This window comes from Mchenga conophoros, linkage group LG17, assembly GCF_057382185.1.
Source record: "Mchenga conophoros isolate Kocher_MC1m ecotype Shallow Benthic linkage group LG17, M_conophoros_male_GT1.1, whole genome shotgun sequence".
Lineage (NCBI taxonomy): Eukaryota > Metazoa > Chordata > Actinopteri > Cichliformes > Cichlidae > Mchenga > Mchenga conophoros.
The window spans coordinates 29,757,969-29,774,804 of NC_140542.1; the positions used below are offsets into that span (position 1 = coordinate 29,757,969).

Sequence of the window (16,836 nt, forward strand, 5' to 3'; positions counted from 1 at the left end):
AGTCAATTGGATGAGTGACTAAACGTTTCTCCCACAAAACGCTACGTCCAGATGAACAGAATCAACTTTTGGAGATTTACTTACCTGGATGATTGAGAATGCATCAAGACGCTTCTGTGCTTAATTTTATCTACGGCATTATGATCTCATAATAGCAGTTAAGCTGTAGTCGCTTTACATTACACACACAATAGTGGATAGGAAAGAGGCAGCGGAGACCATGAACCCAGGTGAAGTGAATGAAAACAGTTTTCTAGAGTTGTTACTGTGCTGCTGACAGAGTAAGTGTAGTCATTGCTTTAGCAAAAAACGATATATTAAGAGTAATTTATCAAACCACCTGTTCAGCACATGTAAATCTGTTTAAGTAGATATTTTCAGCTTTACACACAGTATGTTTTACATAAACACAGCACCTGTCAAGGTGATATTGTTTTAATTACACTGAAATAGCTGAAACTAAATTGTGCATATGCAAAAAACTTGCTTAAGTCTTGTAAACAGAGCTTTTACCTAAAACAGAAACCATTCCCTGTATAACTGTTACTTGCAAGGAGTTAATTCACATCGGCAGCAGAGGGATGAAAACTGAGACCATGTGTGGTGTGAAGATACTTTATTTTATTAACATTTTACACTTGTATCCTTATTGTGCTTTGTACAGAAACTACTACTAATCAAACTAAAATCACAGGCTCCGTATATAGGCCATCATATATACATATTACTGATGGGAGTGTTGGTAGCCTAAAATCATACCTGCTCTTGAACCACTTGACTGGTCACAGAATAAAAAATCCTTACAACCTGTATGTCTCTGCATTAACTGAATTGGCCTGTGTGCATGCTTGCTCAGCCCTTATTTGCTCAAAGTAATTATGAATATTGTATTTATAAACAAACACTGACAAGCACTATGCATCTTGTAATATTATTGATTTTTGCAATAGTTTCTTTATGTTTCTTGTTTTGTTTCACAAGGCCTAGCTGTTAATTAACAGGCCAGATATCGATGCAAGTTCAATTGGATAAAGTGTTCGTGTGTATGTCTGAGACCACTAGATATATTGGATGTGTAATATGACAGGTATTGTCTTTGCAGCCTGTCCCTTTCGTTTTCTTTGTCTTTCTTTGTGTCTTCCCTCTAGACTCTGACAGGAGAGTGGTATTAATAAGGTTCTATGGAAGTGAACAGTCAGCTCAGCTAATGGTGCTAGAGGGAGTGATTTTGAGTGAACGAGGAAAAGAAGCTAAACAGATGGATGAAACTAAAATCAGAGGGGAGTCACGGAGGCAGCGCACAGCAAAAAAATCTGGATGAGATGTAGAAGCAGGGAGAGAATGGTGGATGAGTGGAATAAACAGAAGTGCATGAAAAGAGCAGACAATAGAGCAACAGATATTGATTTACAAAGAAGCTTTTGAAATAAGGTTACAAAAGCCAATTAGGATACAAACCAATCCAAAGCAGCACTTAAAACTATATAAAGTTTAAACTTTGCACCGAAGTCTAGTAGAAACAGCGTAGAAATATATATCAGGAAGCATGGATTACTTTGCCAGTCTTGGTAGCCGGGGATCAGTCCGCCAGGGCCTTTGCTCTTGGCCGCCACCCAACACACAATACACCCGACCCCTACGGCGCCTCCTGCGGGTAGTGGGCCTGCGGGAGGATGGGCCCACGTCCCCTTTTTGGGCTGTGCCCAGCCGGGCCCCATGGACTTCGGTGGCCTCAGAATCTCATCTCTGCTTTTTGTGGATGATGTGGTTCTGTTGGCTTTATCAGGTGATGGCCTCCAGCTCGCACTGGAATGGTTCGCAGCCGAGTGTGAAGCAGCGGGAATGAGGATCGGCACCTCCAAATCTGAGGCCATGGTTCTCAGACGAAAAAGGGTGGAGCGCCCACTCCGGGTCGGGGATGAGTTCCTGCCCCAAGTGGAGGAGTTCAAGTATCTCGGGGTCTTGTTCGCAAGTGATGGGAGAAGGGAGCTAGAGATCGACAGATGGATTGGTGATGCGGACGCTGCACCGGTCCGTCGTGGTGAAGAGGGAGCTGAGTGTAAAAGCGAAGCTCTCAATTTACCGGTCGATCTACTTCCCTACCCTCACCTATGGCCACGAGCTGTGGGTAGTGACCGAAAGAATGAGATCGCGGATACAAGCGGCGGAAATGAGCTTCTTCCGAAGGGTGGCTAACCTCTCCCTTAGAGATGGGGTGAGAAGTTCAGCCATCTGGGAGGGGCTCAGAGTAGAGCCGCTGCTCCTCAACATCGAAAGGAGCCAGCTGAGGTAGTTCGGGTATCTGACAAGGATGCCTCCTGGGCGCCTCCTGGGTGAGGTGTTCCGGGCATGTCCCACTAGGAGGAGGCCCCGGGGCAGACCCAGGACACGCTAGAGAAATTATATCTCTCGGCTGGCCTGGGCACGCCTTGGTGTTCCCCCGGATAAGCTGGAGGAGGTGGCTGGGGAGAGGGAGGTCTGGACTTCTCTGCTTAGGCTGCTGCGCCCGCAACCTGGCCCTGGATAAAGCAGAAGAAAATGGATGGATGGATTACTTTGGGAGAATAGGATAAAAGAGTGTTGATGAAGGACCCGGCTAACCTGCCATTTAAGTAACATCATTGTCAAAATTTAATTTCCATGTCAATCACTTTTTTTTTGCGATACCTAACAGTTATTAAGTAGGACATCAAAGAAAGTGGAAAAGACTTGTGTAAAGAGGTTATTGGTTTCGAGGTGACCCTGAATCTGCTGACAAGGCTTTGATAGGCATAAGCTCAAGGTGGACTGTGGCCCCCTCCCAGCTTCGTTGGGCCTGGAAAGACCACCTGCGGCTGCGTGAAATAAATATGCATTAATGCAAAGCCTGGCACACACTCCACTATAGGCAGTATGCCCACTGTCATGCAAGTCTTAAGGCACTTCACACTGCGATGCTGTCAAATATAAACACTGATCCAGGTGAGGATTCACATGCTGCAGGCGTATGCACACAGACACACTAGATGCATGCTGCTCGAGTTGTCCATAAGGTCTAATGTCAGCAACACAACCTGAGGCTGTCTTTTTTTCCCTCTCCCCTGCATGCCTTCCCCTATCGTCTTCTCTTCTACATTCCTCTCACCTCCTTTTGCTAGGTTGTTCTGCCTCTTGTCTCTCCACCACCACCTCTCTCTCTCTCATTAACTTTGGTTCCCTCGGGACATCTGTTGTCCAAAGGCAATGTGGCTCTTTCCACTTTCAGGTCATTCAGTGTGTCCTCTGTCGACAAGTAAAGACATTTTCTGGTGAATATGTCTGACACATACTAGCATTCTGACAAACAGTTAGCAGATGCAGGTTCACACCAATTATAGAACTATAATCTAATTCCAGTGTCTTTTTTCTCAGTATAGGACTTAAATGATCATTCATTGATTAGCTGGGTTATCTTTTATGTCCATGTTGTAATGTTTTTGTTCTTATCCCGCCCACACTCCTTTCCCTTTTGCCTTTGTGTATCTTTATTTATCATCTTTGTGAAAGCTACAGAGCTTTTTCTCCCTCCCTTTCATCCTCGCTCTGTCCCCATGTCTGATTGTTCTCTAGGCATGCCCCCTTTTCCCATGTAGGCCGAGACTTACTCCATACATGCCCCCCATGTCTTGGTAATGAACTCACAACTCTTCATCTTTTCCTCATCTTCCCCTCTGTGTTGGACATGACAGATGACTGGGGACCTCCAGAGGTTCTATCCCCAGGGCTGTAGATAAAGGCAACTCCAACCCCAAGATGATCAATCAATCACTTTACACCCCAGGTGCCTGATCAGCCAATTAATCAATCTTGGGCTAGCAGATGTTGTTGCTGTCCCTTAGTGGAAGTGCTGGCAGTGAAGTGGAGGAGGTGGTGTCTCCAACAAAGGCTGAGGGGCTTAAAGTGTCTGGAAGTGTAGTTTCACAGTTGTACCAGAATTTCAATCTTTGGAGGCCTAAAACTCCAATTTTTTCTAAGCTGTTTACCTTAAAACCCTTTTTAAACATATAAATGTGCAAGGATTGTAAAAAGGGATGTAAATGTTTAACTGGGTTAGCCAGCTGCATAAGATCAAGCCCTTTGGTGACCCTTGCCAGTAAACATCAGACTCTGAGGACAGTTCATTGTAATGTGTCCTTAGTCAACAGTTTAGACACTTGCACAAACATTGAGACACCCACGCTCACCACCTACACATCTTGGCCTTTGGTTCCTGTCTGAGCCCCTCAGTCCCTGTCCTGAGCAGGTCAGTCCTTTGACCCTTGGTGTCATTACTCACTGTGCTAAGAGATCCCCAGGGAGAGGAATTCTTTCTGTAGCCTGTGGCACTTGTCTTCCATGAAGATGGTATCCATGAAGACAAATTGAATTACCAAGTTTCTAAAGCTGGACAATAGTATCAGCATAATGAAGTACCCGAATACAACTCATTGCCAGTAGTTTAGTTTATTGTTGTGTAGTTTAGTCTACTTGAGTGATTTAATTTATTTATTTTTTCTCTGTTAGAAAACATTGCCAGTCCTTCTTTCATTTTGAACTGTTGCTTATTGTTGTTTATTTGATGGCCGGGTTGCTTTCGCTGTGCTCCTTCCTGAGCTCACTTGTCTCATAGTCAGATGTGCTCCGGCGGCATCATCTTGGACTGCAGCTGGTGGTGATAGTCCCTGTCTTGCTCTGGAGATCTGCTGTGAACTGATCAGTCACTTTAGCTTAAACTTGTAGGATGTAGAGAACTGCTTGCAAAGCAGATCTTCTGTCCGCAACTGTTTGCAGTCCAATATGAGGCACTTGATTTATTGTTCAGTTAAAGTACCCAGGAAATAAAATCTTTGCAAGGGAAAAACTTTAGCAGTTGTCTTATTATTGTTATTTTGCTATTGAAATCTGAACATTCAATTTAATAACTCTTAATAATTTAGGAAAACGTGCCTCCTTTCATGGTGCACCCAAATGGACATTCCCACAAGAATCTAAATCTAACACTGCTCATGCTATGAACAATACCATACTAGACTTTCTTAGACTTTCATTTGATTCTAATAACTGACCATTACGCAGTACCATGGAATAGAGATCTACAATATTGGTGATTCTCTTACTATGTTACTAATACTTTCAAACAAGGGATTATGTAGCATTGCTGCTAAACTCAGCAGAACACAGACAAAGCATGCAAAAGGTACTTTTTTTTTAAATGTTGAAGAGATTGGAGAGGTGCCTTCCTATGAAATTATAATGAATAATTTTAACAATATTTTAATTGCAGTTATCCAGATAATTTACAAAACGGTGATCTGTCACAAACATGTTGCGTCACATACGTTTGCACATTTTCATGTGGTTTTGTAGAACTTTCTTAGTTGGATTACAGTATAGAACACATCTGCTTCTCATATTAACTACACCATTGGTTATACGTAGTCACAAAAGCATAGCGCAAACAACTAATACCCCAAAACACAGTGTCACGGCCTACTAGTAATTATTTATTGTTGAGTCTGCCATGCTGCCACAGTGACATTCTAGAGAGCAGGATGTGCTGTCACTGTTGGCATGCTGAGTACCTTTTAGAATTTCCACAATATTAAGCATTCCTCACTCGTCATATCTAGGAAGAAGGGAAAAACTATGTGAAAAGTAAATAACACTGCCACTTCTTTTGACCCTAGCTTCGTGAAAACAAATTCCCAAGAATAGGTGACTAGAGTGCAACCTTACTGGCTTGACAGGACAGCCATGCTGTCAAGTTTATTTTTGGGTGTCCTTGTGTCCCAGCATGTAAGTGATTCAAAATCAGTGGGCCCACTTTGTTGCAGACCATACTGCAGCTCTTTCTCTCCATATGGTCTAAGTCTTGTTATTGAGCTTACAGGTTGTATTTATTGTCTTTGGTGACGTTGCCATTAGAGACCCAATAACACAGATAATTTGGCAGTGGATGTCATTGCCAAAGTATTTTATTATCATTATTATTACCCATGCTTTCTTACTACAAGCACATTTAAGTGTTAATATCCTTCAGAATAAGTCTTTTTTGGCTTGTCCAACAGGACCTAATGTGTTTGTTCTTTGGTGTGACCAGGGAGTGTTATGCCCATTAATTGACCACACTGTATCTGACGCACTTATATCGCCATAACCCTACTATTTCCCCTGGAGACTAATAGCTAGCCATGAATGTAACTGTTAGTGGTGCACAGTAAATCCCCATGATGCTAATTAAACAGCAAAGGTGAATGGTTTCCAATGGAGTTTTTACAGCCTCTTCTACCAGGACTTGTGTTTTATTAGTGATACTAAGGGTGAATGGAATACTGCCAGTAGGGTTGGTGTTAGGTGATATCATTTTGCACTCCATCTCATAGATTTGATCTGCCAGTGATAGCTTTTAAAGCTAGAGTTGCAAAGGTTTTAGAGGCACTTAAAAGAACGACCAAGATTTGTGGGATGGTATGTGTGTCTAAAAAAGTGTGTGTGTGTGAACTGTAGCTGAAAAAAGTATGAAAAACTGATTTTCTTCAAATCCTTTTCTCTTTCATCTTTCATGATTTCTTCTTTGAGCAGCTGTCAACAAGAATGGCAACAGCAAAATTCACCTTCCAGCTATGTTGTCATCAATATTCCATTCACACATTGACCCATCTCTCTCTCGGTGTAGCCTTCATTTCATCATCTCTACACCATGAACTTACCCTTCCCTTGCTGCATCCATCTCAAACCTTCCACATGCCACCTGCACCTCCACCGTGCTAATTAACACCGGCGCGCGGTCACATTGCGCTACCCTTTGACCCACTCCCTGCCTGTCAGAGCAAACAGGACTTGAGGCTTGCGGCTTCAGTATTAGTTTGTCACAGAGCCCTGTCGCACAAGTCTTTGATAGATGGGCCCTGGTAAGCGGCTCTGACCCACTGTGCTGCAGCGCTCACTTGGATAGTGTGAGGGAGCATTGATTATGATGCTACTCGTGACAGGGGTGAATCAGGGCTGAGCTAATGGTGGCAGGGGTAAGACAAAAGAGACCAAGGTTATGGATGAGGTGCTGTTAGTTAATGTGATGAGATTTGATTTGTGCTCCATCGATCATGGCATCTCGCAAGATTATTTTTATCTTGCATGATTTATAAGCATGTAGCGAGACTACAGTGAAACAGTCACCTTATTATATTACAATACAGAAGTCTCCATCATTGAGGTGTGAAATGAAAAATGTAATATGTGCATTTTCTTAAGCACTGAGAACTTTTAGTTGTTTGTCTGAATTATATTTTTTGCTAGTGGCAACTATTATTATTGTGGTATCCCGTCTTTAGAGTATAGATCCTGAGGATCAAGATAATAGTTCTCAAACTTTCTACCTAAAGGGTTTGTACTATATCAAGTGGTGTATATTTTAGTAGATAAAAGATGGATTTACCCCTTTTAGGCTAAAATAAAGCATTTTGTTCAAGCGAAAGTTTTTGTTTCTCATAATTTATGTTCAGTGTCCCATTAGAAAGCAAAAACTTTACCTACATGTGACTTTAATCCACTTTAAGTTGGTCTTTTTGTCTTCTCAGTTCTGGAATGAATACTGAATACCCCCCAGCGTTTTTAAAAGGTGACTGTTTAACTAAGGTTTTGGGGACGAAATGAGCGCTGAGCAAGAGTGTGTTGCGGTGACAGGAACTTGCAGGATTTACATTAAATCATTCATTTCACTTTATAAAATTCTTCTAACTACTCAAACTTCTTTACACTGCATACCACGGTTATATCCTTTACACAATTTTGCAGTATATTTTCATAACACTAGTGGGACATGTTACAATTATAAGCATGCAAGCATATGATTATGATATTCCCTATACCTGTCTTGTGCAGTAAGCCTGCTCAGTGCTGCAGATAATAGTTTTATTTCAGCATCTTGGAATCTTTAAAAAAAAAAAAAAAAGGAAGTGACAAAGATTACTTTAAATAAAAAGGCAGGTGTGAAAGAAAATAGTGTATATGGGAGCAATTTAGTGAGGGAACAGGCGGCGGGTGGGTGGGGAGAAGGGGGGCTGACGCAGCAAAACCCACCTGTTCTCATCCCTCTTCCATCCTCCTCTCTTCTGCTCCTCCTCCTCCTTCCCTCTCATGCGCCCGGCTCAAACTGCGGCAGTCAGCTAATTAAAAAACATGGTTGTCCTTAATTATTCAGCGGTTGGCTAATTGATATTCACAGAGGCGATCACCTCCCCTAAACGATTCGTTTAATCTGACCACCGCAGTCTCACTTTCAACCGCCTGTCACCATCAGCCACTGTGCTACTGTATTTAATAAGGGGAGATGGATGCAAGAAGGCTAATATAAAAGTTTGCCGCTAATGTTAATGTTACTTCCCGGGCTACAAATTGTAGTGTGTGGTCTCGATGGCTAGTGGGAGGGTCCTGTTGTGAGCCTTCATATTTTACCTAGGTTTTTTAAATTTTTTTAAATCTATGTTAAGGGCTGTTGCACAGTAAAAATGTGGAATTCAATAACGTTGGTTGAATCATCCGCTGGAGTGTTACAGAATATGACAGTGAGTTACTGTCAGGGGGAAATCTAGATATCACATGTGGAAACGTTCCCCACCATTGCCATTGTTTTTTTTTATTTACTTGGTTATTAAAATATAAAGACACACTTGGCTGAGGCTCCATGTCCCATCAAACAGCCTCGTCTCCCTTCTTGACGCCTCCATTGATAAATCACCTTTTATTGTCCTCTTTCTCTCTCTTATCTCGCTCTTTTCTTTTCACTTTCAAGTTTACTTTCTTTCTTTCTTTCTTTTTTTTTTTTTTTACTTTTTTTTGCCCTTCTCATTCTTTTCCTCCCCCAACTCTTACCCGTGCTCTCCTCCTTTACCCGTGACCGCCTCTTCATTAGGGGAACAAAAGGTGTATGGGCAGTGGTGAAGTCTGTCCTATTGTTTGGCCTTTAGTATGATTAGATTATCTTTAAAGTCTGCTGAATGGGATTAATCAGTCAGAAGTAATCCTGACAGAGTGTGTGTGTGTGTCGGTGTGTCTGGGCCTGTGTGTGTATAATAAAAAATGAGAGGCAACCAGCTCGCATGAAAATTGAACACATGCACCAGCCAATGTGCGCAAGAGACGTTCACAAACACATACACATTAAAAAAAGAAAGAAAGAAAGAAAATCCCTGGGTACACATTTCTGTCACAACCTCTCCTCTTTTAATGACCCCTTTAGTCTCGCCCTCAGCACACATTTATCTCTCTGTGGGTACAGCTGCTCGGGCTGGTGTGGGTGTGTGTGTGTGATGATTTGTGCGTTACAGATCAGTGTCTGAGCCATTGTTTGCGTCTTGGCGTCTGCATGTTTTGTCTTTTCTCTGCAAAGCTAAAGTCTTTAGTCACCACCTACCAGCGTAACATTGAGTTTGGACACACTCGTGACAGTACACAGCCCCCCTGCCAATCCTCTCTTCTCTGTTTCCCTCTATCCCACCATCCCTTGTTTCTTCTTCATTCTAAATTGAGCTGTTGGCAGTAGACAGTTTTTTGGCACCTCAATGAACCTAATCTGGTCTCTCAATATCTTTGACAATCAATCCTAGAGGCCACGATTGCAGGCTTGGAATCAATAACACGTTTAAAGGTCATTATAGTTATACTAGTAGTGTGCTTATGGCACGCTTTTAACTGTCTACTTCAGGGTACATTCACCCAGCGATATGATTTAGGTTCAAGTTCAACTCGATTCCATCATGAAGTGCAGGCAGCTTTACAATAGCCCTTCAGACTTCTAAGGGGCACACAATAGAGACAATTGCCCGACCACAGCACTAAGGCTAGCTAATGTTAGGTTGTGCTTTGGACAGAAGAGACAGTGGCAGCTAGGGCATGATGTTGCTGTGCTGAGTATTGCCAGGAATGTGATTACGTGGTGCTGTGGCTTTTGTTTTTTTCCTGTATATGTCTGTAGAGATATCTTAATGGTTATGTGTATGCAGGTGTTTGGCTGTGTGGGAAGGTTTCTATCTTGTGTGTAGCAGGGAAGCTCGGAGCATCCGCTTGACTTTGAAACTTCCCCCCACTCGTCTCATTTGAGGACAGCCCCACTCTGAGACTCCTCGCTGCTCCTCATCACAATGCATAGAGCATGCAGCTTCGCCTGCAGTGTGTTGAGCAGAACACAGATGGTTATCAGCGTAGCAGAGACTCGATGGGGAAAGGCAATTTTTTTTTCTCCATACGTTATATTTTCTTCCTACTTGTTTCCTTCAACTTTCTATATTGTTTAAAGGAAATGCTTCTAGGCTCCATCTGTGCTGTGGCTTTTTCAATAGTCCTCAGCAGTGAATGTATGCAGCCATGCATATGTTCATACTTGAATGGCTTATTCTTATATGCTACAGTCATGTGAAAAAGAAGGTTTCACAGAACTCCATACAGGCTTTTGAAAAACTAAGTACACCTTATTACTAACGAGGTTGAAGTAATACATTTTCTGCATAAATTTGTCTGTCTCTCACATCATTGTGACTTCTCTCTTCAACATTGCTTTAGTTCATTGAAGTTTCCATGCTTCCGTTTATGCATAGGGCTCTTAAGGGCCTGCCAGGTCTGGACTTTGTCTGGACCATTGCAATATCTGGATTATTTTCTTTTTCAGCCATTCTGTTATAGGTTTACTGCTGTGTTTGGAATCATTGTCCTGTTGCATGACCCTATTTTGGCCAAGCTTAGCTATCATTAAGTCGGCCTTTGGTTATACAGAGCAGGTCATGATTGTTTTGCAGCTACCAATCATGTAACTGTTAGCATGAGGTGTTTGTGTTCATATGCTGTGTTTGGTTTTCGCCAAACGTGGTGCTGTGCATTATGTCCAAACATCTGTCCAGAGAACATTGTTCCAGAGGTCTTGTGGTTTCTTCAAATGCAATTTTGCATTGCATGGCCTGACTTTGGGGTGAATTTGCTAAGATGTTTTCCTACTTGTAGATTGATGGACTTCAGATTATTTGGCCTTAGAACTCTTCCCAAAATGATGGGCAGCAGGAATTGCTTCCCTCAGGTCATTGCTGAAGTCTTTCCTTCTTGGCATTATGTTAAAACACACCTGAATGGTCGAGGCCAACAAATTGGAAAACAACCTCAAAACTTGTGCTTTTATACAGGTGCTTACACTTACTGATGATCAATTAATCATCAGTGCATTTGATTAGCAGCACCTGGCTGCTACTTACCTTCATAATTTCTGAATAAAATTATGCTGAATAAAGAAGCTGAATAAAGTCCTGTGAAATCTTTCTTTTTCACATGACTCTATATATGCACAAGTCTGTGTCTATGCTAGTGAGAAAGAAGATTGAGAGGACAGAGTGTGAGTATTCAGGCAGAACAGTGTGGCAGCCAGTCACTCCTAGTCTCTGAATACTAAAACTCCCCAAATGTCACTTTGAAGAAGTTCATGAATGAATCAGTATGTTTTTTTTTGCTCAGTCTTTCACTTTTTCTTTCTCTTGTTTCTTTTCAATGCTTCTTTTATTCAGGAGATTGGAAGGAAGGTAAGTCTAGAAGTCTTTACCCTCACCCTAAAGTGACACTTCTCTCTCACATGATCATGTGGAGAATTTCTTTTCCTGTGTAGCTTATACGACATGTTTGATTTGTCTTTCCACCAACAATTATTGATGCAGATCTCTTACTCCCAAAAAAACTCTAGATGACTACTTCCTAGCGAAGTTATTTGTTCTAAAAGCATGTTATACATCTTAAAAATGGTATCTTATTTACTAGATATAACATCCACTTGGAACTGGTCTATTAATTTTAATTCATCACAGTTTATAGCCTTGGCTGTTAACATATCTATCAGTTTTGGCAAGTTAATGATGATAAGTAATTCCATTAATCAAAATAGGTGGTCCAGATAGTTGTGTTGTACTTTCTTTTATGGTTAATAAAAATGCCATCAGTATTTATCATTTTGCTTGAGTCACCGGTTCAAATTCTTTTTCTTTTTTCCTCTCTCTAAAAACTGATATATCAGGTCTTATCTTTTTCTATATATAACATAGAACTTGAGCCAACTGTTTAATGAAGGTCACAGTAGAAAGGAGGACAGTGAAGATAGGTCGGCTTTGTAAATATATATGCCAGATCGTGATGCCTGTTTGCAGTGAAAACGGATTTTATCTTCTTGGTGTGATAGTATTTTAGCCAGAGACTTAACACAAGAGGACAAAGAAACACCTACAGTACCTGGCAAGGCATTATAAGTCGTATTCATATGTGCACACGGGTGTGTTTCTTTTAGACATTAAGCATATATGCACAAATCACCATTACCTCTATTGGTGCACACGTAACGAAATCAGATGAATCCATATTCAACACTGATAATAACAAAGGGAAAATATGTTTTTAGATGTTCTTTGCAAATCTATGCAAAACATGAAATCTCTCACAAAAGTATCCGGCCATTAGTTTAGTGCATTTTATTAGGCCCTTTGTAAAAATGACTGAGCTTATTCTTGGTTAAGTGTCTGCAGGCTTTACACGCCTGAATTTGGCCAACAAATTTAGTTGTGTAATTCATTAACACTTCTTGGGAGTTCCTCTTAATTCTGCCAGGTTGTGTATTACATGTCTGTGAATTGCCATCTTCTGGTTTCTTTGAAAATATTCACTAGGGTTTAAATTAAAATATTCACTAGGGTTTAAATGTAACTGTAACTTCGGTCGTTGCTGTGCTTTTTGGAAGTCGAATTTCCCAGAGGAACCCACCCGAGGGATTAATAAAGTTCTATCTTATCTTATCTATCTTATCTTATCTTATCTTAAATTAGGTATTTTGCCCATAGCGTGGTGCTGCCACCTCCATGCTTCACTGAAAAGGTGGTAGTAAGTTGGCAGGCTCATGTTGTTTCCCGTTTCTGACCAAAAAGACCTTTTGTCTCATCAAACCACAGAATCCTTTTCCTTATGCTCTAAGAGTTTTTTTTTCAGTTAACACTTTTTCCAAACTCAAAGTAGGGAGTATTTTACTCAAAAATGGCTTTTATGTAGCCGCTCAACCATAATGTGGTAGATGAACTGGTTGTCCTTCTGGCAGGTTACATGTCTTTGAAGTTCTATTGGAATAATGAAACACTATTCTTCCAAAAAATAGTCTCAGATTTGGTATTTTGAATAAGGTGGTGAAATGTACTGTCAAAGAAACCAATCAAGCCAGTCAAAATCTCCCATGGGTATTCAGTTGTGTTGAGATCTGATGACTGTGAAGCCAATGCATTTGACTCACCAGGAAGTGACTGCTCCTATCAGGATAGAAATATTTTATCATAGGATGAAGTTGATCTGTTGGAACAATTTTGAAAAGTTTTATAGTGAACTGAAGTAATGTCACTGCAGGGATTTTAGTTTTTGTTTTGTTTTTTACTTTAAATTTCCACATATTTCTGTGTCCAGTTTGCAGTAATTATTATGGTAAGTAGGATGCACTCAACTGTAATTGGTCTTGAATCCATTTTCAATTTTTTAATCATCTATGTTTGTGAGTACAGTGCACAAAATGTGTAGAGCAGGGGTGTCAAACATAAGGCCCGAGGGCTAGAATCAGCCTGGCGGTGACTCCATTCTGACTCACTAAATGGCTTTGGAAGTATGAAGGCGGGCATAAAGTTTTGGACTTCTAATTGCATTTCTGTTTAAGGTTTTACAGCTTTTCCTCCTAAAGACCTCCTCAACAGTCATTCATACTACACCAAACTAGTTAAGTAATAGATAAACAATTAAATGGCAGAAAAGTCCCCCTTTCCCCCTTTTCTGCTATAGAAATTTAGGTTTTTAGAAAAAGGAAAGTTTTCATCAATTAACAAAAACTATGTTTTATAAATCCAGGACAGTCTAGGCCAGGGGTCGGCAACCTGCGGCTCTTTAGACCTTATAGTGCGGCTCCGCGTGGTTTGGGAAAAGTATTTAGCTGAAGTGTATTTTATTCATGTTAGTACTTTTTTAACTTGTAGTTCTAAATTGGAAGATTATTGTGATATTGAAATATAAAAATAAAATTCGATTCTATTATTTTTTTCATCGCTCAAAATAAGCATCACACTCGCGGAAGCCGGTATACCCGCCGAAACGCCGTGCATTTATCGAGACTTTCAACCCCAGGTAGGCCAATTATGGATCTTCGAAACCAAATTATGTCAGCAGCTGTTCTCCACCATGAACTATGTTATAAACAAGCACCGCTCACGCCTCACAGATGACAGCTTCCAGTCCTGCGTAAAGATGAAAGTGATGTCGTACAGCCCCGATTTGCAGACGCTATGCGCAGAGGTTCAGGAGCAAAAGTCCCATTGTACTGTGGCAGAGCCGACGATGTTTGCATGAACACGCTTTTCACACACGGTTGCTGTACGCACACAGCCGGCTGTAGCTTTGCAGCTCACAGCCTGACACATACCAACACAACAGCATAGATAGCACAGACGTTAAGGCCGCGCGGCGTGATTGTGTGTCCCGCTCAGGTGCGTCCACCTCCCCTGCAGCGACGCTGCAGACCACGCCCCGCCACACACATTAACCAGGTAAAATACATATTTAGGCAGTATTTTTCATCTTTTAGCAGCATAGTGCTTTTTTTCCAATTATTTTTTAAAAGTCAGGTCAAGGCTCCAAAAGCCCAAAGGCGATATAAGGGTGGCGGCTCACAACAGTTTTTGTTTGCTACTTGGATCATTTTAGTTCAGCTGAGTGTCTTTCCTTTTGTTATATTTCTTTAAGAGTTCAAAATGTGTTAATTACATAAATAAAATGTAATTTTCTCTGTAGCACTTCATGGATTTAAGCAACACACCTTAGTTGTTTACACAAAGCATAAAGGTAAAAAACAATATACACAGTGTTATCTTCATTTTAGATGTCAAAAAGCATTTGCGGCTCCCAGTGTTTTCTTTTGCGTGGAAACCGGGTCCAAATGGCTCTTTGGGTGTTAAAGGTTGCTGACCCCTGGTCTAGGTGGTGATCTATCAGAACAGTTTCTGTTATTTTACACATTTATCATGTAGAAATGCATCTCTTAATCTTATAATGAGATATCTCTTGGATTATATGTACAACAAAAACAAGAGTTTGTGTTGTCCTTATATTCACACTATAAACACTAAACTCTCTTTATGGGTGCCTTTAATGTGTATTTATGCTTGCTTGTCTCATGTGTGTTATGCTTTTTTGAACTGGCCATGCTCAGCACCTAATTTTTGTCCTTCTCTTTAGGCCAAGCAGGTGGAGGCCAAGGAAGCAGACCTAAAGAAGCAGGATGCTTTTTACAGAGAGCAAGTGGCTCGGCTGGAGGAGAGGGTAAGAAGTAATTCGCAGTTTACACCAACTTGAAAAATGGGCGTAGTTGGCATGTACGATCGCTCACAAAACTAGATGTACGATTGATCTTACGGTAATTATTTATTTTTAAATTATCACTTTTAATGATTTTGACTTTTACAGCCTTTCCCTGAGCTTAATTTTCAGTTGAAATTGGAGAAACATACTTATTTATCCAGCTTGTTTTTCTGTCAAGGTTTCCTAAGTTTAAATTTAAAAAAGTTTACAATATGACGGGGCAATTTTTCTTTTGAAAATGGTAAGTAAATCCAAAACTCAAGAACATTCACATAACTCTAAGAATAATTTAAGAATGTGAATAAAGTAAAAAATAAGGAGGTGGATAGTAGAGTAATAGATAGTAATGGATAATAGAGTAGCATGAAAGCTAACAGAAAATACAACTTTCTATTTCACAACACAAAGCAAAGTCATAATGAAATATTGCATTGCATGCTCACCAGGTGAGCTGGTGTTATTGCTGTTTTCAAGAACCTGCACCATAATGTGCTGCAATAGTTTCTCCTGGGTAAAAGTTTATATACTTACATCATTGAGCGAAACAGTCAGTCACTAGCACACTGCAGTGCATACAGAAGCACACATACCCAGTGTACGCACAAATAAGGGCACACATGTTCGAACTCTGAATTCGACCATTATACACAGTGGGCCTGTTCCCTACTGGGCTCAGCCAAAGCGGTCACATTTATTTTTCCTCTTCATCCCACTGCCCCACTGTTTTTGTCATCATCCTTGAACTTAAACTCTGCATGCGTTCCCCAGTGTGGTGTGTATAGCTGTCCTTCGCTCTCTAGTTGGCTGCCTTGCTGTAATTGTCTTGCTGCCCCTTTTTGGCTGTCACTTTAAATTTCAACCTCCGTGCCTGGGCCAAACAGATAAAGGGTTAAATCTAATTCATCCCGGCATGTGTCCTCCCGTTTCTCGAAAATGACACTACCCTGATGTTCCTTGTAAACTAGTGTCCTATGGATTGGGACGTGGGTCAGCTGCCGTGCTTGGCGCACTTCAAATGGCAGCTCCATGCTGGTCCCAGTGAGAGATGCCTGCAAGGCAGGGGACCAGGGTCAAATGCCCTGTTAAAGTGTGCTAAAAAGAATACCTTCATGTGGCTCTCAAATCATAAGTATATCTCAAGAAGGGTATAATGCCCTATTTAGTGTGCTTAAATTGACACCTTCATGCTGGGAAGGAGTTTTCTCCCCTTTGAAGGGTTAAAAAGTCAAATGGCCTCTACGGTGGAAGCCAAATGGAAATTTTACACAACTGTGAAGGCGCTAAGGTGATGTTGTTCTTAAAGCCAGACATGATAAGAGAAATATAACATGAGATAGTTTTTTTTTCTTGGTTAAAGGGCACAAATGTCTTTGCAGACAGCAGAGCAGTTGTTATAATTCATTGCTATGATGCATTATAATTGAAGAAAGGTTGCTAATG

The 16,836-nt window shown here is 41.0% G+C and overlaps 1 protein-coding gene across 5 annotated transcripts in view; it reads left to right on the top strand.

Annotated features, from left to right (window-relative positions):
* The window catches only part of chchd3a (coiled-coil-helix-coiled-coil-helix domain containing 3a), an 81,277-nt gene that overhangs the window by 33,472 nt on the left and 30,969 nt on the right, over positions 1-16,836 (top strand). For 3 of the 5 annotated variants that reach the window (XM_085252174.1, XM_085252176.1, XM_085252178.1), the window contains 2 exons: positions 11,541-11,555; positions 15,274-15,357. In XM_085252174.1, the coding sequence (XP_085108300.1) occupies positions 11,541-11,555; positions 15,274-15,357 (99 nt within the window). The remainder of the gene's footprint in view (positions 1-11,540; positions 11,556-15,273; positions 15,358-16,836) is intronic. The other 2 variants (XM_085252175.1, XM_085252177.1) reach the window with 1 other exon arrangement.